The following is a 27,921-nucleotide window of genomic DNA, read 5'->3' on the forward strand; positions in this document are numbered from 1 at the left end:
TATGTAAAAGAAGTATTCCTGTAATTAAGAAATAAGCTAACGTGTACAGAACATTGTGTTTTTTTTAAATGAAACAAGAAACAGTATTAATGTGTTTTAATAACAATGCAATGCTCCATAATTCAATACAAAAATAATAAATTAAGTATCCGAATTTTAACAATGTGTTCCCTGGCCATATAATTACCCCATGTCAATTTTACGAGTACGTCATTAATTTAATTGTCTTTTGTTCTACTGTTGCCATTGGCTATGACTGGAGATTTACTTTGTTCCGTAGCCGTTTTATATAGATGTATGAATGGGTATTCCACCATCAGGCATAACGGCACAGAAAATAAGAAGGTTAAGACTGACACGCTGATTCCGTCCGCCATCTGGAAAAAATAAAATTGTTTACATACAATTTATAGAATATTTTTTGTAAAAAGAACATAAAAAAACAACGAGTTGCACTCCGGGAGTGCCGACAGAAGTGAAAACTGAATGACTAGTCCAAAATATCTGCAGTACTATGTATAATTGACCCATCCTCCTTTCTATTGAATGAAACACTTTAGTTCCGATATTGCAGGCCAGTGAGCTTAAATTTGTAGCGTTAATTGTTTAAAATTCGAATAGAAATTGTAAAGTTACCTTGCAGACCTCGCATCTTAATATATTTGGTCATGATATTTTGAGTTTTATTCACCAGTACTAGAATTCACTTTTATTTACGCTTTCATCAAGATGTAGCTTTATTGAATTATACTCGTATTGGAGTGATATAAAGTTAGAATGTAACTATGAGATCCTCGTATTTCAGCCCGTACAAGATTAGAACATTCAGCTTTATTGCTTAATATAAAAGTCCAGTTTTAAATAATTGACCTGATTATGATACGTTATGACTAAAGTTCTTTGGTGAATAACATTATCCGTGACACAGGACGTCAGCGTTACGTTACGCGTTATGCTGAATCGAATTTATGATTTTTTTTCCCCACCTCAAAAAGTGCTCAGCGCCGCTAAAGAAGTTTTCACTTCAATAAATAATTCAAGGGGTCCACTGATCAACAGTCCGCCGGACGGTATCGGCCTGTCAGTTGTTCGGAACTGTCAAAATTTTGTTCTAACTGACAGGCCGATACCGTCCGGCGGACTGTTAATCAGTGGGCCCTTTAAGGTACGAAGTTGCGGTTTTAAATAAATTTAATTTTTTCGATGGAATACCTAGCAGTAATAATAGTTTAATTTAATACTAACATTGTATAGTCATAGTCACAATCAGAAATATTGAAGCGGCTAAGCTGTTCATAAATATCTGAACAGAGCCTCTATTATCAAAACATGCATGAACTTCGGCCGATCTGATATACAGGGTGAAATTTAAATCACTGGCCAAATTGAATCACCCGAAAGAACTCGAAAAAATATTAAACACGTGTTTTTTCTTTTAATACCGCTCAGTACATTTTTTTCGAAATAACTCATCATCAAGTTGTCCTAAAAACCTCGTACGTTATGGTGAACCGACAACTACCCACTACACCCGCTTCTCTCTTATCAGTTAAGGTCATTGACACCCCGCCCCACCCGCTGTTTGCAATCGCGTCACCAATTATGAACCCTATTGCAGCGAGATAAGACGCTTACCTACATAAGTTGCTAATTTTTCCTTCATACTTTAACGGGCTTAGAACCGTCAAAATGCAAAGGCAACCCATTTTTAATCTAAAATGTTATTTCTGACTAATGATTATTAACAAAACATCCGTGGCTTAAAAACAATGAGTAAAAACTAGGTCAGGAATCTTTGCATTCAGGCGTATTTAAAAAATTGAATCAACTTATGTACTTACATTTGATTAAAAGTCGACGCAAATAACGAAAGTCCCACGAGATGGTACTCTTGGATTCAATCCTTGTCTGCGAAGGCGTGGAACTGATTCCATTTCGTATAATCTTTGTGCATCACGTAAACACTCATTACTTAATAAATAACACCGTACCATATCGTAATATTCCCGGTTCGAAATCATTTTTTTTAACCTTAGTACGCGCGCGATTATTATTTTAAGGTTGGCGAGTGACGAGTGACTAATCATTTATGCTTACCGTTATGTTTACCGCTAGCGCGGAATGGTTTAGTTTAGACTACCCTCGAAATTGATAAACCTGCCTACCATCGCCAACACTAACTGGGTGGACCCTATTGCAACGATTATAAGGTTTAGTGTAGGTCAGATAAGGGTTTTGCTGATGTTGTTGTTAAAACCTACTATTAGGTTTGTTTACATTTGTGGTAATAGGGTGACCACGACTCGTGGAAAATATTTAAAAATTGAAAAATTGAAAAATTTCGTGACACTTTATTTTTCACTATGTTTTTTCTATGTATGTCTGTTGTCTGTGTGTTTACGAATAAAAACTATTCTATTCTATTCTATTCTATTCTAAAAATGAAAATTAAAAAAAAAATGTACTCTTTTTTTTCGCTAAATAGATTCCTTAAGTGTAACCTAGTGCCGGGAATGAATATGGCCAGTTATTTAAATTTCACCCTGTATATGTTGGTCACTGTATTTAATTATTTTTTTATTCCACTAAGGGGTCATCCATTAATTACATCACACATTTTGGGGGAGGGAGGGGGTCAAGAAAATGTGACATATTGTGACATGGGGGAGGGGGGAGACACAAACTTTGTGACGTCACTTTAACTTCATCAGTAACCGAAAATTTATTTAAATTATTTTATTCGCTGTACATTTAAATAACATGTTTTTAAAACGATAATCGTTTTTATTCGTTTAATTTTCTTTCATAAGCAGTTTTGGGTTATAAAATTACTAACATTTCTTCTTCCACTGCCATGCCCTAGCGGGCGTCGGCGGCCACCTTTGCAAAGTCTTCTCTATTCTCGGCCAGTCTTGTTAGCGTGGCCGCGTCTTTGATGTTTGTCCATTTTTTGATGTTGTCGAGCCAGTTCATCCTCCTTCTTCCCCTTCCCCGTTTTCCCTCTATTTTTCCTTCTATTATAACTTTTAGCAGATTATACTTTTCATTTCTATGTAGATGTCCAAAATATGCAATCTTTCTCCGCTTAACTGTGGCTAGTACTTCCTTCTTCTTCTTCATTCTTTTTAAGATCTCTATATTCGTTATTCTTGCGGTCCATGATACTCTCAGCATACGCCTGTACAGCCACATTTCGAAGGCCTCTATTTTCTGTTCTATTTTTTTATTCAAGGTCCATGTTTCAACACCATAATAAAGTATGGATAATACATAGCATTTTACTAGTCTCCACCTTAAATTTAGCTTAATGTCTTTATTGGTATACAATTTTTGCATTTTAATGAAAGCACTACGGGCTATTTCTATTCTCACCCTGATTTCCTGTTCTGGATCCCAGTTTTCACTCAGCCAGCAGCCCAGGTACCTATATTTAGAAACTCTTTCTATTTGTTTACCATCAATCAGAAGCCTGCCTGTTGGAAATGTTGTTTTGCTTATTACCATCAGCTTGGTCTTACTAACGTTCATTTTAAGGTTGTAGTGTTTTACCTTGGTATTTAAGCGGTCCAATAGCTGTTGTAGTTCTTCTATACTGTTAGCTAGTATTACAGTGTCGTCTGCATATCTTATGTTGTTGATATATCTTCCGTTACACTTTATGCCCATCTCAATACCGTCCAATGCTTCCACAAACAAGCGTTCTGAGTAAAGGTTAAATAGGCTTGGAGATAATATGCATACTAACATTTATATCGTCAAAAATATTTTGATAAAATATTAATAATAATACTTAGGTACTTACTTAATTCGATTTGGCGATTTCGTAGAAAAAATGTGACGTCACATTAGGGGGGAGGGGTTTGCCAAATGTGACCAAGTGTGACAAGGAGGGGGGGAGGGGTCAAAAAACCTAAAAATTCGTGTGACGTAATTAATGGATGACCCCTAAAACTCATAAGTCTTTACATAGGAATATTTTAATACTTACTAGATTTGCTATTGATGCATTAAGAGGAAACAGTCTGTTTGCTACCAAGACCCTGTTTACTATAATATGCATGAGGAGAGCAGAAAGAGATAGTCGACTTAATACTACCCATCCTGACCATTCTATAACGCTGCGGCATATATCTGAAAGATCAAAATATATAAGCATTTTTTACTTCGCCTCCTATATATGTGACGTTCCGCGGGAAAAGGTACCTTATGAGGGTTTCTAGTTTCGGAGATATGAAATGTTTTGTAAAGAGGTGAAAAAATGTTCAATTATTTTTATTGTGTGATCTCAAACCTTAATGCGTAAAGTTTGTTTACCTGTTTTTATTTTTGTTATAAGTTAGTTATAAGCCTAGTAACGTCGTCTCAGAGTTTAGTAAAAAGGTACGTTATGGAAAAAAGGTTGAAAATTTCCAAAAAAACTAGTCAATACGGGAAAAGAAGTTTGGTAGAGAACTGTATTAGCATTCTGCAAAACTAATTTGATAATTTCAGTTCTGGTTGGGGCGCCTAGCAAATATTATAACCGTACATCGACCGACATTATAAATCCAAGTAGCCTGCTATTATACTAAAGTTACTCTCGTCAAGTCTTTCTTAACTAGAATAATCTTCATTTGGTTTGGTCGCATGCAATAAATCAGCCATTGGTTTGCTGAAAAATGCCAATACCCGACGCATTACCTTATGGAATATCTAAGGTCATTGAACCTCAATGCCGCTTGTCTTCAATGGCAACCAAAATATATTATTGATAAGAAATAGACGATTTATAACATCTTTACCCCAAAATATTATTAGTTTATCCTAACTGTTCCATCATCATCATGCCTCATCATGTAACTTAACCACAAGGTACCTTTTCATTACATACAAATTATTGGTCTTTTTTAAGATTATTATGACGAAGAACCAATTAAATTTGTGGCAGTTTAATGTAAATTAATATTTTCTATTCATAAAAGATAAAAGCTTCAATGTGATTGATGTTTTGTAGTGATGTATTATTAGATTTATTTCCATAAGGTACCTTTTCGTAAATGTATGGAGCAAATACTGTTATTGTTATGTAAGTTTAAAGTGGCATAAGGGGTTAAATATAGTATTTAGTTGGGGTTTTAGGATTTATTTCATTTGAATGACAGAATTTCTTTCATATGTGCTCAGAAAAATTGATTGTGTGTTGCATTAAAAGTAAAAATATTCAATTTTCTGATTTTATATGAAAAAGTCAGAAAATACATTTTCACCTCTAAATCGGTATTGTTTTTTGCTTAAACTGTCTCTCAGTGTCGTTTTCTAATAGATAAAATTTAAATCTTGAGAGCTCATTGCAATCAATCGTGAAAATGAAATAAAACTTTATTTTCAAGAGACTGGTACACATAAATCAGTCGATATCAAAGGTTTCTATTTGCATTACAGAACAAGTCGCAACATTTTTTTAATCTCAGATATATAAGGTATTATTATTTGTAGTCAACTATGTAACTTACTTCAGGAACATAGTTTTTTAGGCGGCTAAACTTAAAACTTCTCTATCGTAAAGTTGCTCATTTCACAACATTATTTTCAAAAAATCATATCTCTGTAACTACGCAACTTAGGAGGTTGATCTTTTGTGTTATCGATAGCTTATTTATTGTAGATTACTGGGGTATGCATAACTCCATACCCGCCATAAGGTACCTTTGACCGTGGGACGTCACATATGTTTTATTTAATGTTCTGCATCCTTTTGTGTATATAAATATATTAATTAATTAAAACTTTATTATTGAAACATTCCAATCTCACGAGCCAAAATATCATGACTGATAAAATGAAAATCAAATCAAAACTGTTCATTAAACTGAACTGTGCTCTATTTGTGAAATTTAACAAATCGGGGAATTTTAAATTGCACTTTGAGATAATTATTAAAGATAGCTGTTGAATTTCACATTCAAATATACAGATCAAACAGCAACTCTCCTAACTGTACATCGCTAGACCTTATTACAAAAGGCATAAGGTCCACCGATGTACAGTTAACAGTGTGGGCGATGGTACTGTACTTGAACCCCTTCTGAACCTCGACCAGAGCCCATTTTGGCATGTAGCCTGCGTGAGCACTACGCACGTGTCAAGCCTACTAAAACAGTGGTAACACTATTACATATTATGTATATACAAATCCGAGACATGTACAACTCGAGATACAATGAAGAACTTGCTAATCGTAATACTCGTGTTATGATCACAATTTTTGGATTTTATTCGTGGTATAATCACAATTGTTTTAATTAAGAGGTTTTTAGGTCAATGTATTTCTTTATGTTAGTGTATAGTGTATATATACATATATATATTACCAAGAATCATTATTTAATATATACATATTCCATATCCTGTCAGTAGTTAAATAATTTGTCTATTACTAAAGCAAGAATATAAGAAGTGATAAGAGCATATTTATTTAGATAAAATATTAAGACGTAAAATTACATTACATACTCAGGAATTTCGGATTTAGGAGACAAAAGAAACGGTCAACATTGAAACTAAACCTACCAGAGCAAAAGCAGAGCAAACTTAAAAAAGTGTGAGTATAGGATTTATACCATACCGTCAATCTTAAAGGTGCATCCTAAAATAAAAATTGCCATGATGACAGCATACGTCGGTTTATCGATGGTAGCGTAAACTGACACGGTCAAATGTGATGACATAGTAAACGTCAAAAAAAGACCCAAAAAAGCGTATGCAAAAGCTATAGGTATTGACAGTTTAAATGCGTAGACGAATAACTGAAAAATAAACACAGGGCGTTAGAGTGTTCATTGACTAAAATAGATGCCAAACAGGTTTAGAAAAGTTAACGTTTTATTTCAATGCAAAATAAATAAATAATATATAGGAATGGCGAACTTATTCTGATTTTAAGAAGTAGTAAATTAAACATTGACTTAAAACATGTTTAATACACGAAAAAAATGGTTGGTTTGTTATAAACCTAGGATACCTACCTTATTGCTTTTCAGATCCAATTTTGAAGATTTAACATGCATATAAACACATGCAGTCAGTATACCAATAATGGCCGAAGGTAAGTTTCCCCACAAAGACTGATACAACAGGTGAAAAGACTTTTCGAACTTGAAGGAATTAAGAAGGTTTCTAGAAATAGAAGGTTCGTTAATGAGACATTTATATTCTAAGAAATAATTATATAAATTTGCTTCCTTTTTGCACTTACATTTGCTACTGAGAAATAAAACTAATTAAAGTGGAACCAAAACTGATAGGTGCGAAATTAATGTACCAGAAGGTCCAGAAGCCATAGACTTATATCGACTACATGTACTTCTTCTATCTCTATAAAAAGTAAGTAGGTACGTACAAATACAAACGAGCTAAGTTTAACAAGGCATTATTATTTACATACTTAAATATTTACACATAGTAGTATTTACTTACTCTGGTTTCATTATTTGTAAACTTGGCTTCAGTTCTAGGAAGTAAACTATAAAAAATAATAACGCTAATGATGTCATAAGTAGACGCAGCAATATTTTCGGAATTTCATCTTTTCTTCGGACTATGTATATGGTAATCACAGTCGTTAAAATATATGCTTGAAAATCCACTGCTAAATACCTGTTGAGAACAATAATACAATTAAATTATTTGGTGAGCCTGTATACCTAATATTAAGAACAGTAATATGTACAGAATGATTCGAATGATATTATGATTCATATTGGAGCCATACCGTCGTCGTAACAAATTAATTCATAATGTTAACACCCTTGACTAAAATATGAAAATGTACTGCTATTTATCTCTTGAGAACAAGAATACAATTAAATTATATAATGTAAAATAATAGTAAATAACAGTAATATGTACCGAATTGTATGATTCAAATTTGAATCATTCAATCGTCGTAATAATAACATTATTCTAAAATTTCTAAATCCAATTTTAAATAAGTAAAGACTCCGATTAATTTAATTAATTTCGTTACTTATCTTACTGTAGCAACAATAGGCTTCTAATAAAGTTAAAGGAAATTAAAACTAAAAAATGTTTTTTTAATGTAGCTTAATGAAATGATCTTCGCCCTGCAATCTATTTACCATGCCTGAGGATGGCAGCTGGGTGGATAGAGATTCTGCACAAGGAACAATTGACGCCAAAAAGTGGTACGGCAAATCTCTGCTTCACCGTCTATATGCTTCTTCCACAGCGGGCCATCACTTAAGTGAGGCACGAGCGTCGCTGATAGGCCAACCGCGGTTATGAAGGATGGGCTTATTCTGGAAATCAATCATAAAATATATAATTAATGAATGACAAATACCTGCCGTTTAAACTGAAAAAAAAAACATAAAATATATTATTATTAGTTTTATTACCAATCATTTAAATAATTGAACCCACGTTGTTGCTGTTTATTTTCGAAAAACGTCTATATTCATTTGTTTTCCTTTGTTTTCAGTAACAAAGAATTAAATACACTATAAACCAAATCTATAAGTATATCACTATTAGTTTTTATTTTCTTAAATTAGCCATTGCTTGAGGAAGGGAATTGCAACAAACATTAAGCATTTTAACAAGTGTAAGTGAAATACTTATTTTTTTTATTATTGATCCCTTAAAAAGATAACTTCATCAAATGAAAAATAAATGAGTTATTACAAAAGTGATAGTAAAACCGCTTTACCTACCTAATATACCTTTCGATAACGGCTTCCAAGGCACTGATGTAACTTAGTTTTCCGTGATCAGCTTGCCAAAACGTTTTTATCGTTCTTAAAAAGCTGGTCATCACGATAAAGGTTTGAATAACAACAGTGCCATTGAAGAATATTACAAATTCAGGTCGGTCACCTACCTGAAAATAGGAAGATTAATTTTATTTTAATATTAATAAAGGCATAAATCATTTTATACTACCTATAAAATGATTCAACCTATTTTAGGTTTCATCATCATCATCATTGGCCTGTCACATCAATAAGATGATGGTTTAAACAGCGTCTATATAGGTTTAGGTTTAAACTAAATATATGAGTAGAATATTGTAAACTTAATATTCTGTAAATTTAACCCTCATGGGTCGCTTACCTAAATGATCGAAGTTTCTAAGGTGTTTAGTAGCCAAATAACACTCAAGAGCAATGAAAGTAGGTTACCTTATCCTTATATGTAGATTTGACTGACGTCGTTACATGAATCCAATAGTGGCTGTATGCCAAATGGCGTTAGGTTAACCCACCTTACGTCATAACTTAATAAAATTCCAATTTAAATTTAACGTCATCAAAATCGGTAGTTATTCAGATTTACAAACTAGCTTTTCATTTTGCATTATCAACAGATATTATTGTCAGTTTGTTTGTTTGTTCTCGCGATGAGAATTGAGAGTTTTAGATTGGCTAATTAATAATTAAGGAATAACGCGAGCATAATGAAGACTTACCAATTCCACGTATCTTGGATTTGGGATGAAACCCATAATAAGACATATTATTGTATGTGTAAAATGGACTAATACTGTTAATATAGCCCTGAAAAAAAGAGAGGTTCAAAATAGGATTTTAAAACATTTGCTGTGCAAAAGTTAAGTGCGTTGGGGTAAGATTGAAAGGGGTTAGACGCTTAAGTGGCTCCTGTGGTGTTGCTTATGTCCATGGGCGACGATGACCGCTTCCCATCAGGCGGCTCGTCTGCTCGTTTGCTGACTATTACATAAAAAAAGGGGCTTTCATGAGATGTGAGTTGAAATGCTTCGGCAACGGAGAATTTCTTGTCTTACCCCCCATGAAAAAACTCTTTCTATCTTGCCCCAGCGCACTTAATTGCATATTAAAATTTATTATATGAAACATTGAAGATATTTAACTACGAGTACTAGGTAAGTATACCTCATTCCGTGAAAGCACTGAAAAGTCTGTCCCGATGTGCCTTCATTATATGTTAGCTTTCTCCAATTATTGCGTAGAGAAAACGCCATAATCCAAGAATTTCCTGTAACGAAAAGATTTAATAAAGTAAGTTATTAGAAACAAATTCAATTTTATTTATGTGGCTATGAAATCAAATTGACGTAAACATTGAGATCTAACATGTTTTTGCGCTTTCAATTCTTTTAGAATCATTTTAATCTTAACATTCTTAACAAAAGAAGATGGATTCATTGTTCCATCACTGTTTTTTTCTCATTCTAAGTATATATTTAATAAAGAGTAGCTGATTTGTCTGCTTTGTAAACTACAGGCCCTATTAGGAGATAATAAAAATGTTAAGGGAATAATGGTGATGACATTCGTTTGCTATATTTTATAATCGTTTTATTCTTAGACTCTAATAGGATAAAATCTCAATTAGTCATAATCAATCAATTACTGATGTTTACCTCTATGACCTACAATTGTCACTGAACTTAATCTTTGAACTTATGGTTTTTCTAATTACCTACATTTATAATGCACTTATGCACTCACCTGTTGACCTTCCATCCTTGTGACACACGTCATAAGTCGTGCCAATGAAGTTTAAGAGTACTATTGTACAAATATACAATAAAAAGATTCGGTCTAACGTATCGAATTTTCTTTTATCCTCTCGATGTTTGCAATAATCAAATTCTGATAAATGAGCGCGAAGACTGAAGTCTTTTCTTATCTCCTGGTCAATGCAATTTTCAAAGGACTTTTCTAACGGTACTGTTTCATCGATAGCACATTTTCCGATGCTACCTAAACAAACGCCTCTATATAGTTTTGTATGATTAAAGTTTAAAATAGTATCTTCTGTGAGTTTCTGAAAAACAATATGCATTCCATTCTGTGATTTAGATATAAATTTAGCAATTTGTATAATTTTATAATTATTCAGAGCACACAAAGTAATACAGGGAAAATACAACATTTAAATCAATAGTAAAAAATAAGATAAGTACCTTTAATTTGTCGAAGACTTGAGAAGGTTTTGATGCTTGTAATTCAAAAGTACCCACACAATAAACTGTATCTTTTTGAGACAAGCATTTTTCATAGTTATCTAAGGCGAAGAGTTCTGGTAATTTATAATAATCTTCATCTAAAAATCAATTAATTAATAAAAATAATATTATGTACATAATTAACAATGTACATGTGTACAAAAAAAAAACAATTATAAATAAAAATAATATTACGTAACTATAAATAATTACTATTCCTTGATGAATTTAAAATTCAAGTTGTAAGTATATAGTTTTTTAAAAAGTATTTGAAGAGTACATTTAATGCTGTATAAAAAAAATAATGCAACTATTTATGACAAATGTTATGGTTGTGCAATTACATGTTTGATAATTTGCTGATATTTCTCTTAGTACCAATATTTTGAAATTGAAGTATATTTATCTTTAAATTCAATTATACTTACCAGAAATTTTATATGATAAATTTAAACACGATTTATTTGGAATACACACGCATAAAAACAAGACACACAATAGTATTTTATTTTCAATTTCCATGATTTTAGTTTCATATACCCGGATTGATTTTAATTATTTTATTTATATTTTATATTTCCTTAGCACAATATTTCAACTTATGATCCTTGAGCAAGCTAAGGCGTTCGGCGCCCGCGCCGACGGTTGGCAAGTAAACATCGACACCGGCTCAATAATGAGTCAACCCTCATGATCGCCATTATGATATAATAGTACATTACGATACAAGTGCGAAAAATATTAAATTCGAAACGAGTAGCGATAAATTAAAACACGACCAAAGGGCGTAAATAGACTTCTTAGTAAAAAGACGTACAATGCGCTGCGAAGGTATTCCCTTTTGATTATTAAGTACTTAATACTTGTGATAATTGTGATAGTTTTCGATATTTTGTGGGTTGACTCAGTTTTGCTTAACTGCATCAACATAAGGAATTTGTAATAGGTCTTTAAAGTCACATTATTTTAACAAACATTTTTGCTTTTGCAAAAACAACGCTTATCTGTTTTTTTACAGTAGTCTCATAACTCATATTTAAGCAGGCGTTTTAATTCAAGTAGATTAGATTAAGTTTTAAACTAACAATATGTGGAATTAATGTGGTCTGTAATAAAGAAATTCATTTATTCATTCATTCATTCAATATCGTCAAAACCGGGAAAACCTTTATATTAAAATTATTAGAATTTTAAGCTACATAATCGAGACTTAGCGCATCACTACGGTAGTTTAGTCGATGTCATCGTTGTCATATTGACATTTGTAGTGTTTTAAAGTTATGCCAGCAAATATAACTCAATAGAAACAATTTTCCTGTTTACGTTTAAGCTATCACCAACCTTATCTCGTTGTTTTTAAGTTTAATATTAAACGATTATTACGATTAAGTTATCATAATATTTTAGTAAGAAGCGAAACCTTCAAAAATACTATAATTCTGTTGCACGATAGAAATGTTTATTGTAACAGATTTTTAAGATTGTTAATATAACTAGATAATAAATAGTTCTAGTAATTTAGTTTTAGTATTATATTAAGTCTATAATAATGACGCAGCAGCTAATAAATGAGAATAGCAAATACATTTTAGAGTGAGTACATTTCCTAACCTGGTAAAAGTAGTAAAACATCTGTATTCCTAACGATTAAACGATTTATTATCCCGTTACAGTTTATTTTCTGAACAAACAGTGGACCAACAGAGCCTGGACTCAATATGTGCTCAAGTACAAAAGCGGTTCCCAAAAACTGAACATTTTAATTGTAAGTATGCTATACTTAACAAATTGCTTAGTAGTTAAATCATATTTAAAGATTTTAATGTACTTTTTGGTCAGAGAAAAGGGGCCCGATTTTAGTACGGCCTTGCGGCATTCAGTACTAAAATGCTTGTGCCGCTCAATGGTGGAATCCTGTCTTATTGTAGTAATTTTTTTTTAATTTGTTATTATAAGTTCAGTGTGCCTGTCAGCAAAAGCCTCCAACTCCTTCCAGTATTTCCTCTCCAGTTTCACATTTCATTTGGTGATAAACACATAGACAGTCTTTATAGGGCACACTTAGATATTATGCCAAACCCTACAGCGAATCAGACAGTGCTACGGAGCCACACTGTTACATCATCGCTCAAATCTAATGTTTAGTTAATTTAATTTTTATGTGTAGGCAGAGGCGTAGCTAGAGGATATGGCGCCCGGGGCAGGCACCAAATTTGCGCCCCCCCCTCCCCCCCAAACGAAATGAACTAACGAAAGAGTTACTTTTTTACTTATTACTTACAGTTTACTTTTAATTGAGACAAAAAAGTGTTTTTAGTACATCGGTGGCTAACAAGCTTACGACCCACCTGATGGTCAGCGGTCACATGCGCGTTGCCGACCATTTTAAAACTTATACACTTATTTTTGGAGATCTCCTTAGACTTAACGGCCTGGCCACGACATTGGTCTAAGGCGACTGGCGGGGCGGCTGGCGGCGCGACAAACGCGAGCGACCGCCAGGCATGCCACGTACTTTCAGTAGCGGCGGCAGCGACTAGGAGCGGCTAGGATGTAGACGTATTTAAAATCATGTTTTTTTTTTCAAAAGTGCCTAGAATATATTTCATTGTTTGTCAATGGGTGCATGGGCTAAATACAGGACGACAAATTTATTTACATCTAGTTTAGTATTTAATATATTGTATATATAAAGCACCCAAAAAACGACTACTTACACAAGAATAAGTGTGGAGACGTCACAACATACTTAAATACGCGAAAGTACATTTAAAATTTCAATAATAAACCCTTCCGTCTCCATGTCGCTCGAAAAAAAAACAAAATGTTTTGTTCCGTGTCGCCCCGCTCGATCCGTCGCGCTTCATAGGCCGGTCGCGCCGCTCTAAAGTCGTGGCATCGCCCGCGCTGCCCGATACAAATGTTCGAGTCGCACCCCGCCCCGCTCGCCGCCGCCGCCGGTCGCCCGGTGCACGCCGCGCGCGTTGCCGCTCGGCTCGTGGCATGCATTATGCGTCGCCGGGTTATTGTTTTTGCGACTTACCGCCGGTCGCCGCCGCCGATCGCCTTAGACCAATGTCGTGGCCAGGCCGTAAAGGTTCAATATCGCTTGTGAGTTTGGGATCGTAGACTATTCACAGGTACAGCGCGCCTTTGGACTGATTTGAAGGGTCCAAGGTGGCATCCAGATGCTCCTGCCCAAAGGTGACAGCAGTACTCAATAAATGGGATCTGTCTACCCCAGAGTAAAGTATCGCCTCCCTTTATTGAGCACACCGAGTTTTATTTGGATACGAGCGCAGCCTACCCAGCAAGGTGGCTACGAAATTATTGGACGTCACTGATGGAGATCTCAACACCGAGGCTCCCAATACTCCCTGACATGGGAAGGCTTGTGCCTTGAAAAATGAGGTTTTCTTAGCCCTAAACGCGCAAAATTGAGTCTTGGTGGGATTGAATTGGACTAGATTGTCCCGATCCCACATCGAAACCTGACACAGGTTTTTCACGACATTCTAGTATCACAGAACGAGCGATGTTATCACGGCATGTCTTATACAGGGTGGTCCAAACCTTGACGTCCATAATTTTTTTAAATTTCTCACGCTGTGGGCTATCAGAATATGTACGTTAGCCGACGTTTCGTAGTTTTCGAATTATGATTTTTATTACTTTTAACGTTTGTTAAGAAATTCTGGGGTGAAGATTTAATTTAAAAAAAAAAACTATTGAACTTTGTTTCTTTTTGTAACATAATCCTTGACCAACGGCGCAGTTGCTAAAACAACAGCATCCTCACTTGGCTGAGTTGAGCTGAGTTCAAGCTTAGATGTTGCCCTTACCTAAATAAATAAAAAATAAATAATGATAAAATACAAGCGATTTCAAGGACTTTTTGTTATTTTAGGAACTGCTAGACCCTAAGTTTTTTTAAAAGGTCAAAAAATTGATACTTAATAGTCCTAATTTTTCAGAGTCGCCGGTCAAAGGAACTGAGGTGGAAAGCTTCCAAATTAGTAATTCATTAAAAAAGTCCTCTTTTGTTATTTCTACTATTATTTTATGGTGTCACATCCCCATCGCTATTTCATGTTATATGTGCAAATACCACGAACATGTATTAGAAGACATAAAAGCAAAGCAAAGCTTCACCCCGGAATTTCTTAACAAAAGTTAAAAGTTAAACTCGTAAACTACGAAAAATCGGCTAATCATGGGGTATATATATTCTGATAACCCACGACGACGATACTAAAAAAAATTTTTGGACGTCAAGGTTTGGATCATCCTGTATACAGGTTGGCTAAAAAATAACTGCATTTTCCTTGCCAGGGAGATTTTGGGATTACACCTACTGAGCAAGTCGCGAAATAAAAATTTGGCTGTGTCCTACATTTTGGCTGGTCCATTTTCTATGGGAGGTATTTTGCCCATTTTGGCGCCCCCCCCCTTGGACGGCGCCCGGGGCACGTGCCCCCTCCAACCCCCCCCTAGTTACGCCTCTGTGTGTAGGCATTGTTTTTCTTAGTCTTTTCTTTTATTTTGTATTTTCATACTGCCTTGGTTTTAATACTGTAATCCTGTGTTACTTATTGATCAATCAATAAATAAATAAATTATACTACAAAAATGGCCACCTTGTAATTCTTTTTGTGGTTTTTTAGCAGTGAATTTTTTAACACTTTCGCAACCGGGCAAAAAACGGCGCACTACCCCAGAAACCGGTCGTCTATATCTGCGTACAAAACAACCCGCTGGGCGGGTTGTCCGGCATCTGAGCAAACATTACGAGTGCCTACCAGGCGGGTTCTCGGTAGTCAAAGTGTTAACTGTGGATAAATGGGTTAACAAGGACATTTTTTTCCAGTATGTCTCCTCCTATCATCCCTCATCACTGGCGGGGACCTCTCCCTCCCCGGCCAGCGTGTGGTCGCCCTAGCCCTGCTCCACGATATATACAAAGTGGACAGCCCCTTCAGCCCACTGTTCCTGCATTTGCTGGAGTCGAAGCCTGGCCTGACGCCGCTCAGTCCGCAGGAGAGGCTGTTTGTTGGACAACTACACGGGTTTACTAGTGGCAATGTCAGAGATGTAAGTAAATTGAACTAAACACATTAAAATACAAAGTTTTTTCATGATGTAGCCGTAATGTGTGAGATGAATAATATAAGTTAGTACAGTCCTTACAGAATTTGGGATTGGCATTACTAAGACTTCGCTGTTGGTCTATCCATTTGTCTGTCCGTCTGTCTGTCACCAGGCTGTATCTCATGAAACATAGTAGCTAGGCAGTTGAAATTTTCACAGATTATGTATTTCTGTTGCCACTATAACAACGAATGCTAAAAAAACGGCCAAGTGCAAATGGGACTCGCGCACAAAGGGTATACTAAAATACAAATAACAATAAAATAAATATTTAAGTGGGGCTCGCATAAAACAAACGTGATTTTTTTACCGTTTTTTGCATAATGGCACGGGACCCTTCGTGCGCGAGTCCGACTCGCACTTGGCCGATTTATTATAATATGTCGATGTATTAATACCCTCAGAGATGTGACTTATTTGAAATACTTGTATTTAAAATGCAAATACAAAATTCAAAATACCTATTTTGTATTTAAATACCTTTTGAAGAAAACTATTTTGTATTTTATTTGAAATAGTTTTTGGGACCTATTTTCAAAATACAAAATACTTTATAGTAGATAGTTAATGTAGGTAGGAGTTACAATCTCTTCTGATGTTACAATCCTGGCAACTCTCTCATTCTTTTAACATGGAACTGTTGAATCTGTGTAGTAACGTCGCACATGACCACAAGCGTAGCGAGTGGTTAAAAAAGTGTAATCTTGAGTGTTGGGAGGGTTTCAAGGCACGAGAGGAGAACAAACTTTTCTGCCCTGGTGAAACACAATCGAGACGTTTTCATCACACTAACGAGAGGCATTATACTAGCTGTGAAACATTACAAAGTAATGCTTTTATTATATTGCGATAAAAACCATCATTCATACCTACATCCTACCGGTTAATATGAGCAAACAACTAGAAATTTGCACTTTAGATAGAGGATTGACTTCAAAGAATAAAGAGAGTCTTTTCAAATCGGAAATTCCGAGTAATACTTTTTAATTCAGACTAGGTATTCACTACTCAGAATACCTTTTATTGAAAAGTATTTGTATTTTAAAAAAGTATTTTGACAATACCTATTTCGTATTTTGTATTTAAATAAAAATTCAAAAACTATTTTGTATTTTGCATTTGAAATAGTATTATCAAGGAAGTATTTGTATTTTGTATTTAAATACTTTTTATAAAGTATTTTTCGCATCTCTGAATACCCTCAACACAAGCCTTCTTGAGCTTACCGTGGGTCTTAGTGAATTTGTGTAAAAAATGTCACGTAATATTTAATTTTTAACCGATTCTATCTATCTCACACAGTCAAAGGTATTATGTACCTACTCAGTTCTTCACACATGATCAAAGTTGTTATTTACCGCCTAAGCGTTCAAAGTTACACATTATTTGCGTATCCGTGCTCGTATAAACAGTTTGTGTCCACTTTGACACTGACACATTTACACAAGGTCTGTGTTGTGTGCATTGTGCACTTTCAACATGTTTCATAATATTAGTTTGCTATTGTAAGAGGATAGTGAATAAAAGACTGAGAATCTCCATACAACAGTGTATGCCCCATGTGATGCATCGTAGTTGTCATCACCATCATCATCTCAGCCATAAGACGTCCACTGCTGAACATAGGCATCCCCCTTGGACCTCCATACGTGCCGGTTGGAAGCGACCCGCATCCAGCGTCTTCCGGCGACCTTAACAAGGTCGTCTGTCCATCTTGTGGGTGGACGTCCTACGCTGCGCTTGCTAGTCCGTGGTCTCCACTCGAGCACTTTACGACCCCATCGGCCATCTTCTCATCGTAGTTGTAGGTGGGGCTATTTAATATTTTTGCATAATTAGCTTTGTGCATATGAAAACTGACACCATACTGTTATTGTTGACTCCGAAACAAAAAAAAAATGGACTAGCCTGCCTGCTGTTACAAAAGTGAAATGAAAAAATTTAGGCATATTTTTATATAATATGGCTATCTATTGAATTTTCTGAGAATATTAAAAATAATTTAAAAGTAGTGTTTGCCAGTCTTCTCTAATTACTAGCCTCTTGTATAACAACAGGATGTTTCTTAGTATAGATGAATCTTTGTATCCTTCCGTACGATGGTGCAAACAGGGTATATTACCCGAAACTCTGCGTATTTTTGCGTTTCCCGGTAGGCCCTTTGTAAACAAACCGCCGTGATGCATCAATGTCATATTGTGAAAACTTGTCAAAAATCAGTTTAAGGCACAGTGTGTATAAGTTACTCTATAGTTCATAGCCCACATGGATTAGCAAGCTGAAGTGGCAAGGGGCAGGCCACATTGCACGCAGAAAAGATGGCCGATGGAATCGAAAAGTGCTCGAGTGGAGACCACGGACTAGCAAGCGCAGCGTAGGACGTCCACCCACAAGATGGACAGACGACCTTGTTAAGGTCGCCGGAAGACGCTGGATGCGGGTCGCTTCCGACCGGCACGTATGGAGGTCCAAGGGGGAGGCCTATGTTCAGCAGTGGACGTCTTATGGCTGAGATGATTATGATGATGATGACTCTATGGTTTACGAGAGGCGCTAGTGCTGCACTCTGGCAGCAGAACGTTGCAGTAATACCCTATTATAACTCTGTCGATTACTATAGTTCGTTTTTTTTAGCATTAGAAATAAGGTAAACAATCTTAATGTGTCCTTTAATTGAAAAACACATTTTAAAAATAAGTTACGGCAAATATGTAACAATTATGAATCTAATACGATCATTTATATTCTTCTGCTTTGATAAGTAATAGTTACTGATTTTTAAAAAGCGTTTTTCAATTAAAAGACATATCAAGATCGCTTACCTTCTTGCAAGTTCTTTCTAATGCTAAAAAAACGAACTATATACCTCCATCGGTTGAAAATATTTCATTTCAGGTAATGAAGAAGACAGCAAAGCAAGTAATAATGACAGAAGTAAACGCGAAAGACCTAGAGTTCGACCTGTCGCCGCTCCAGTCGCTTGTGGCGGAGCGGTTAGCGGATATCAGCTCTACGGCGAGAGCATCCGCTCCCGCCCTCATTCCGCTGTCAGACGGGTAAGTTGAGTTTACTCAATTGTTCGCTAGATGTCGCTGTACTGGTTGAAGCGTGTTCTACATCGCGCTAACGATGTGTTGACATAAAAAAGAAGTATTTTACATGTCAACACATTATTTCTATTACAACACACATTATTATTTTATACATGAAAACATTTACTTACACAGAATATCATTATTATCTTACAGAAGCCCTCCAAACCGGATAGCAATGAAGGAGCTGATCGAAGCTCTAATGGCGACGGATTACCTCCCCCTGCACGGAACCCTGCAGGCCAGGGGACCGATCCCGCCGCCCGCTTTCCTGTTGGACGAGATACCCTTCTCTGATGAGGTATGGGTATATAGATATTACTGGTTCTGTTGCAGAAGTCCTCCAAACCGGATAGCAATGAAGGAGCTGATCGAAGCTCTAATGGCGACGGATTATCTTCCCCTCCACGGAACCCTGCAGGCCAGGGGACCGATCCCGCCGCCTGCCTTCCTGTTGGACGAGATACCCTTCTCTGATGAGGTATGGGTATATAGATATTACTGGTTCTGTTACAGAAGCCCTACAAACCGGATAGCAATGAAGGAGCTGATCGAAGCTCTGATGGCGACGGATTATCTCCCCCTCCACGGAACCCTGCAGGCCAGGGGACCAATCCCCCCTCCAGCTTTCCTGTTGGACGAGATACCCTTCTCTGATGAGGTATGGGTATATAGATATTACTGGTTCTGTTACAGAAGTCCTACACACCGGATAGCAATGAAGGAGCTGATCGAAGCTCTAATGGCGACGGATTATCTTCCCCTCCACGGAACCCTGCAGGCCAGGGGACCAATCCCCCCTCCAGCTTTCCTGTTGGACGAGATACCCTTCTCTGATGAGGTATGGGTATATAGATATTACTGGTTCTGTTACAGAAGTCCTACACACCGGATAGCAATGAAGGAGCTGATCGAAGCTCTAATGGCGACGGATTACCTCCCCCTCCACGGAACCCTGCAGGCCAGGGGACCAATCCCCCCTCCTGCTTTCCTGTTGGACCCTTCTCTCATGAGGTATGGGTATATAGATATTACTGGTTCTGTTACAGAAGCCCTACAAACTGGATAGCGATGAAGGAGCTGATCGAAGCTCTAATGGCGACGGATTACCTCCCCCTCCACGGAACCCTGCAGGCCAGGGGACCAATCCCCCCTCCAGCTTTCCTGTTGGACGAGATACCCTTCTCTGATGAGGTATGGGTATATAGATATTACTGGTTCTGTTACAGCATCCCTCCAAACCGGATAGCAATGAAGGAGCTGATCGAAGCTCTAATGGCGACGGATTACCTCCCCCTCCACGGAACCCTGCAGGCCAGGGGACCGATCCCGCCGCCCGCTTTCCTGTTGGACGAGATACCCTTCTCTGATGAGGTATGGGTATATAGATATTACTGGTTCTGTTACAGAAGCCCTACAAACCGGATAGCAATGAAGGAGCTGATCGAAGCTCTGATGGCGACGGATTATCTATCTCTCCACGGAACCCTGCAGGCCAGGGGACCGATCCCGCCGCCTGCCTTCCTGTTGGACCAGATACCCTTCTCTGATGAGGTACAGTCATAGACTAGGAATCCTCTAGACCGAGTTTAGAGCAATTATTTCATGCGACCGATGTTCACGATTTTAAATCACTGTCTTTCTAGTTATCCGGTTCGTTTGGACCATGTTCACGATATTATTGTTAATTATTTAAAATTGAAGCAAAAAACGTGTTTATAAAATTACATGACTTTATTGACTGACACAACTGACAATAATGTTTCTTCTATAAATCAACAAGTATATCAATTAAACTCCATAGTCTGAAAGAGGCTGAACAACCGATGATGCCAAAAATGCGGGGGTGCGCGGGACGAGGTGAGCGAAGTCCCGTGCCGTGATTGGTCCGTTCAAAGACACGGACGTCACACAGAGACACTTTCGACTAGAACATGGAGTAAAATTACTGTATGCGTGGCAGAGGGGGTAGCGCGACTATGCTCAGTCCACATGCTCCCCAATAACGGCAGAGAGGGTAACGCCGCAGGGGAAGTTGGTGGGTAATATTCTCCTCCCCTCCCTTTGAGTAACAGAGGAAGTACGGGTCGTATCGTGAGTCCCACATATCACCCCATCTCCAAGGGGCCTTATGTAAATGTATTGACCCCTGACACAAAAAAAACCGGGCAAGTGCGAGTCGGACTCGTGCACGAAGGGTTCGGTACCATAATGCAAAAAAAGGCAACAAAATAAAACGGTCACCCATCCAAGTACTGACCCCGCCCGACGTTGCTTAACTTCAGTCAAAAATCACGTATTGTATGGGAGCCCCACTTAAATCTTTATTTTATTCTGTTTTTAGTATTTGTTGTTATAGCGACAACAGAAATACATCATCTGTGAAAATGTCAACTGTCTAGCTATCACGGTTCGTGAGATACAGCCTGGTGACAGACGGACGGACGGACGGACGGACAGCAGAGTCTTAGTAATAGGGTCCCGTTTTACCCTTTGGGTACGGTACCCTAAAAAGGTATAGTCACCACACGGGATTGTTATGCCATTTTAGGGTTTCTGCTAAATTGGAAATTCTATAGCGTATTGAACAACCAATATAGCTAGGACCCTAAGGGCCCCCCCACATCTGGCGTCTTTCGAGCGTCGGCGTCTACAATTCTATGGCCGACGTCGACGCAACGTCGACGCAGCGTCGACGCAACTGCGCAGCGACGTCATTTTCCATAGCGCTGGACCGACGCCGACAGACGCCGACGCTCGAAAGACGCCAGATGTGGGGGGGCCCTAAATGGCGCAACAATCGCGCAGCGTGATGATATGAAATCCGAGTACGATTAAGCTATTTTTTTTTTAAGCGAACTTCCCACCTTTGACAATACGAAGTGTGGCAGTGTCATTATTAAGCTAATTTTACGGTTAGACGGTTACCTATGGTTACGCTTTTTGCTCGTAGCTGCGCGGCGAGCGACAGTACGCGGCGCGCGGCTATCGTGACCGCTACCTTTGTACTGTTATAAGTAGTTCATTTCTGCCCAAGCTGAAATGGAGACCTTCGCTAACGCTCGGTGAACTATTAATTTTTTTTATAGGTAGTATGGAAGAATCTGGTGAACCGCGGCGCGCACATACCCATGTTCGACACTGCCCAAGACGGGCTGATAGGCCTGCGACCCGCCAAGGCCAAGGACCAGCCTAAACTTAAGGTCAGTCTTAACTATACTTACTAATTACAGAATAGGGTATTTTCCTACTAGTCAAATCAGTTACTTTTTTGGAACTGTCGAAACGATTTACTAATATGGAATTAATATGAAACATTTATTATTTATTTATTTATTTTAATCTTTATTGCACAATACAGGGTGTCCCAGAATTCGACGTCAAGCCGTAAACGGATGATAGACCAAGTCATAACAGTTATCATAAAAATACAAAAAAAAATCCAACTCATGTTCTTTAAAAAATATGGTCACTTTAAAAATTCACTAAAAAATCCTCACCCTGTAATTATTCAAGATTACACAATAATAAAAAAATTAGAATAAATTATGGAATTTGTAGTAACAAGAGTTAGAACCATTACCAGGATTTTTTTGTAAATTTTTAAAGTGACCATAATTTTTAAAAAACATGAGTTGGTTTTTTTTTTGTATTTTTATGATAACTGTTATGACTTGGTCTATCATCCGTTTACGGCTTGACGTCGAATTCTGGGACACCCTGTATAACAAATAAAGTACAAATGGCGGACTTAATGCCTAAAGGTATATTTATTAAACATATATTTATAAACATACGAACTTAATATACATACTTAAAAAAACATAATTAAATAACTAACCTACATAACTTAAACTAAAATAAATAAAACTAAACTTAAAATAAATGATTACAAAATATCCACCTGCGGCATGGTGCCGTAGATGAAACATTACACCGTGACGTCACGGACAACTCACCTACTTTATATTTCTATCCGATTTATTAAATAGAAATTGTTTAAAAAAATAATATCTGTGTTTTTCTAATAATTATCTGGTGCTGGTCTGGTCGTGCACGCAAAAGGACTACAAGTTGTGTCGACCCTAATAATTGCTCGGAGCTATGCTGAGCCGAATGGAGCCTTGCCACGAAGGAAGGAGTTTTACACCCGTGACCTTGGTTAATAACAAGCAAAAGACACTAACTAACACCATTGAAATTATTGGACAATAAACCGTGTTACAAGTGTAATAAAGTGCATTCTTACTTAATTTTTTTGATAGTAATTAATGAGTTTTGCTTGTCACCCGACGATATATTATTTCTTATTTGCACAGCAGCAAGAAGATAAGAAAGAAAAGCCAGAGGAGAAGAAAGAAGACGGGAAGGAAAGCCCCGTTTCCGAAGCCAAGCAGCTGACCCAGATGGCGCTCCGCGGCGCGCTCAGTGTGTCCCAGCAACAAAGACTGCTGGCCCTATTAGACCACGAACCTAACGTCGTCTATGAGATAGGAGTCACGCCTTATCAGGTGAGCGAAAGAGACAAAACCACAAGAAGGAACCACGGAATGCCACGGATGTAACAATGCCAGGATATGTGACGTTCCGCGGGTAAAGGTGCCTTATGGCGGTTGGCGCTTACGCTATTATTAACGCCGCTCCAACTATTGCGGTGTTTTGCGACGTAAGCGCCAGCCGTCATAAGGCACCTTTACCCGTGGAGAGTCACATATTGCCTACAATGTTAATACGCCATTCGCTTAAATAAATAAATCCTAGGGCAGTACATCAAAGTCCATCTTACCCCACTTAATATATATTTTTATCCCCAGTTACCAGAGCTGGTGGAGAATAACCCCATGGTGGCCATCTCCGTGCTCCTCAAACTGATCCACTCACAGCAGATCACAGAGTACTTCAGTGTTCTCGTCAACATGGAAATGTCTCTACACTCCATGGAAGTTGTCAATAGGTAAGATACTAGCCACCGATGAACAGCTGCCATACGCCTCAATAACACAACCCCATGGTGGCCATCTCCGTGCTCCTCAAACTGATCCACCCACAGCAGATCACGGAGTACTTCAGTGTTCTCGTCAACATGGAAATGTCTCTACACTCCATGGAAGTTGTTAATAGGCAAGATACTCACCACCGATGAACAGCTGCCATACGCCTCAATAACACAACCCCATGGTGGCCATCTCCGTGCTCCTCAAACTGATCCACCCACAGCAGATCACGGAGTACTTCAGTGTTCTCGTCAACATGGAAATGTCTCTACACTCCATGGAAGTTGTTAATAGGCAAGATACTCACCACCGATGAACAGCTGCCAGACGCCTCTATAACACAATCCCGTGGTGGCCATCTCCGTGCTCCTAAAACTGATCCATTCACAGCAGATCACAGAGTACTTCAGTGTTCTCGTCAACATGGAAATGTCTCTACACTCCATGGAAGTTGTCAATAGGTAAGATACTAGCCACCGATGAACAGCTGCCATACGCCTCAATAACACAACCCCATGGTGGCCATCTCCGTGCTCCTCAAACTGATCCACTCACAGCAGATCACAGAGTACTTCAGTGTTCTCGTCAACATGGAAATGTCTCTACACTCCATGGAAGTTGTCAATAGGTAAGATACTAGCCACCGATGAACAGCTGCCAGACGCCTCTATAACACAACCCCATGGTGGCCATCTCCGTGCTCCTCAAACTGATCCACTCACAGCAGATCACAGAGTACTTCAGTGTTCTCGTCAACATGGAAATGTCTCTACACTCCATGGAAGTTGTCAATAGGTAAGATACTAGCCACCGATGAACAGCTGCCATACGCCTCAATAACACAACCCCATGGTGGCCATCTCCGTGCTCCTCAAACTGATCCACCCACAGCAGATCACGGAGTACTTCAGTGTTCTCGTCAACATGGAAATGTCTCTACACTCCATGGAAGTTGTTAATAGGCAAGATACTCACCACCGATGAACAGCTGCCAGACGCCTCTATAACACAATCCCGTGGTGGCCATCTCCGTGCTCCTAAAACTGATCCATTCACAGCAGATCACAGAGTACTTCAGTGTTCTCGTCAACATGGAAATGTCTCTACACTCCATGGAAGTTGTTAATAGGCAAGATACTCACCACCGATGAACAGCTGCCAGACGCCTCTATAACACAATCCCGTGGTGGCCATCTCCGTGCTCCTAAAACTGATCCATTCACAGCAGATCACAGAGTACTTCAGTGTTCTTGTCAACATGGAAATGTCTCTACACTCCATGGAAGTTGTTAATAGGTAAGATACTAGCCACCGATGAACAGCTGCCAGACGCCTCTATAACACAACCCCATGGTGGCCATCTCCGTGCTCCTTAAATTTAATATTTACCATTAGCTTTTCGGTGAAGGAAAACATCGTGAAGAAACCTGCATACATCTGCGAAGAGATTCAAAGGTGTATGTGAAGTCCCCAACCCGCATTGGGCCAGCGTGGGGACTAGCCCAAACCCTCTTATGCTTGAGAGGAGGCCTGTGCCCAGCAGTGGGACGTCTACAGGGTCATTTTTGGACCGTTAGCCATATTGTGCGAGGTGATTAGGTAGACCATACTGAACAACTTTTGATATGGGACCAACTCCGAAATTTGTGCATGAAACCTACATTTATGTCTCATGCCTATGTCTGATGGCTCTTCTACACGATGGGCCAGCGCCGGCCGGCCACTCCAAGGGACGCAGCCATGCGGTAGAATGAGATAGCAATATCACTTGCTCCCTCGAATCGTGTAGAGGAGCCACGAGATATAAAAACAGAACTTAAACTTATCGAAATTTTTCAGGTTAACAACATCCGTAGACTTACCAGTCGAATTCGTCCACCTCTACATAAGCAACTGCATATCAACGTGCGAGACTATACGCGACCGGTACATGCAAAACCGACTGGTACGACTGGTGTGCGTGTTCTTGCAGTCGCTTATACGGAATAAGATTATTAATGTTAAGGTGAGTGTGACCACTGTCATATTGTTTCATGCTGTACAAAATATAGCTATACGCGACCGGTACATGCAAAACCGACTGGTACGACTGGTGTGCGTGTTCTTGCAGTCGCTTATACGGAATAAGATTATTAATGTTAAGGTGAGTGTGACCACTGTCATATTGTTTCACTCTGTACAAAATATAGCTATACGCGACCGGTACATGCAAAACCGACTGGTGTGCGTGTTCTTGCAGTCGCTTATACGGAATAAGATTATTAATGTTAAGGTGAGTTTGACTACTGTCGTATACTGTCATACAATACAAAATGTAGATACAGGCAAAAGTCTACGTGTGATATACGCGACCGTTACATGCAGAACGGATTGGTACGACTGGTGTGGTCAACTTTATTGTTAGACCCGCGATAAACATTGAGTTATTAAGGCCTTTATAGGTACTTTCGCCGCTATCGCCACTCCAACTCTTCTGTATATATATTTAGATTTTATTCTAGAAATTCTAGACTAGTATTTTTTTATACAATTTTTTTTTTAATGTTTGACGATCCTTTTCTGAAATTCTTAGTGTTAAATTTGACATGTATAATAATCCAATTTTATTATGGAATAATATTAACATCAATAAATTGCTCTGATAATTTAGATTAAGATTAATTACGATTCATAAGAGCTTGTTGCTAGGCCTACATGAATAAAGTATATTTTGATTGATTGATTGATTGATATATATCTATATATATACCTACCTACCTATAACAGTATAGGTAGGTATATCTATATGTACCTACCTATAACAGTATAGGTAGGTATATATAGATATACCTACGGATTTTTGAGTTTACCATTATGCTTTAATTTCTCAGGAGCTGTTCATCGAAGTGGAAGCGTTCTGCGTAGAGTTCAGCCGCATCCGCGAGGCGGCAGCACTGTTCCGGTTATTAAAGCAACTCGACTCCGGCGACGCCGCGCATAAAGACGCCAAGGAGACTTAGACCTTATGCGAAGGTGTTAGGATACAATTTAATTCGCGAATAGCTTTGACCTTGGTCATACTAGGAATCCTCTAGACGGAGTTTTGAGAAAATAGAGCAATTATTTCATGCAACCGATGATGCCAAAAATGCGTCTCACAAAGACACTTTCGACTCGAAAATTGAGTAAAACTACCGTACTTGTGGCAGAGGGGGTAGCGCTACTGGATGGTGGTTAGCAAAAATGCGTCATCCCACATCCATATTGCAATAAAATATCAACTTTAAGCGTCAATTTTTTGAGTTGACATCTTATTGAAAAATGTATGGGGGTTTGACACATTATTGCTTAACAGCATCCTACTATGCTCAGTCTGGAGGATGTCTTGTCTGTGGCCTTGGTCTACGGCTGCTGCGTTCATACAGTTTTCTTTTCTAATTTGAACCTTGTTCTATAAGTAAATTGGAATGAATTTAGTTTGTTTTAAAAAACAATGTAACAAAAAAATTTATTTAGCTCAAGAAATGTTCTAATGGGGTTGGCCGGTGGAAGTTTTTAGCAGATGGCGCCATCATAGCTTGCCCCGTCAATCCCTAGAATTATGTAAAATTTTAGCTTTTTTAATACCCTTTTAAGCCAAATCTCATAGAAAAAGGGGCAAGCTATGATGGCGCCATCTATGCAAACCTTTGACAGTTGCCAACCCCATTAGATTATG

At 38.0% G+C, this 27,921-nt stretch overlaps 2 protein-coding genes across 4 annotated transcripts; one reads left to right on the forward strand and one right to left on the reverse strand.

Moving 5' to 3' along the window:
- Positions 1-116: 116 nt before the first annotated feature.
- Positions 117-11,547, reverse strand: LOC134671692 (nose resistant to fluoxetine protein 6-like). 3 transcript variants are annotated; one of them, XM_063529520.1, is made up of 12 exons: positions 11,419-11,547; positions 10,949-11,088; positions 10,491-10,809; positions 9,912-10,014; positions 9,467-9,554; positions 8,712-8,878; positions 8,118-8,297; positions 7,456-7,635; positions 7,005-7,155; positions 6,605-6,785; positions 3,989-4,131; positions 117-377 (listed from the first exon to the last, which is right to left on the reverse strand). In XM_063529520.1, the coding sequence occupies exons 1-12, from the start codon at positions 11,510-11,512 to the stop codon at positions 219-221; spliced, it is 1,905 nt and encodes a 634-aa protein (XP_063385590.1). In that variant the 5' UTR covers positions 11,513-11,547; the 3' UTR covers positions 117-218. The 3 variants fall into 3 exon arrangements, with proteins under 3 accessions (XP_063385590.1, XP_063385588.1, XP_063385589.1); XM_063529518.1 differs by having other exon boundaries at positions 10,479-10,809; XM_063529519.1 differs by having other exon boundaries at positions 8,712-8,874; positions 9,463-9,554; positions 10,479-10,809.
- Positions 11,548-12,424: 877 nt separating this feature from the next.
- Positions 12,425-27,262, forward strand: LOC134671713 (CCR4-NOT transcription complex subunit 11). Its single transcript, XM_063529546.1, has 10 exons — positions 12,425-12,583; positions 12,664-12,755; positions 15,858-16,081; positions 19,034-19,194; positions 19,387-19,531; positions 22,320-22,433; positions 23,553-23,741; positions 24,045-24,184; positions 26,064-26,367; positions 27,095-27,262. The coding sequence occupies exons 1-10, from the start codon at positions 12,540-12,542 to the stop codon at positions 27,221-27,223; spliced, it is 1,542 nt and encodes a 513-aa protein (XP_063385616.1). The 5' UTR covers positions 12,425-12,539; the 3' UTR covers positions 27,224-27,262.
- Positions 27,263-27,921: the final 659 nt, after the last annotated feature.

The sequence above is a fragment of the Cydia fagiglandana genome, chromosome 16 (genome assembly GCF_963556715.1).
Source record: "Cydia fagiglandana chromosome 16, ilCydFagi1.1, whole genome shotgun sequence".
Taxonomy (NCBI): domain Eukaryota; kingdom Metazoa; phylum Arthropoda; class Insecta; order Lepidoptera; family Tortricidae; genus Cydia; species Cydia fagiglandana.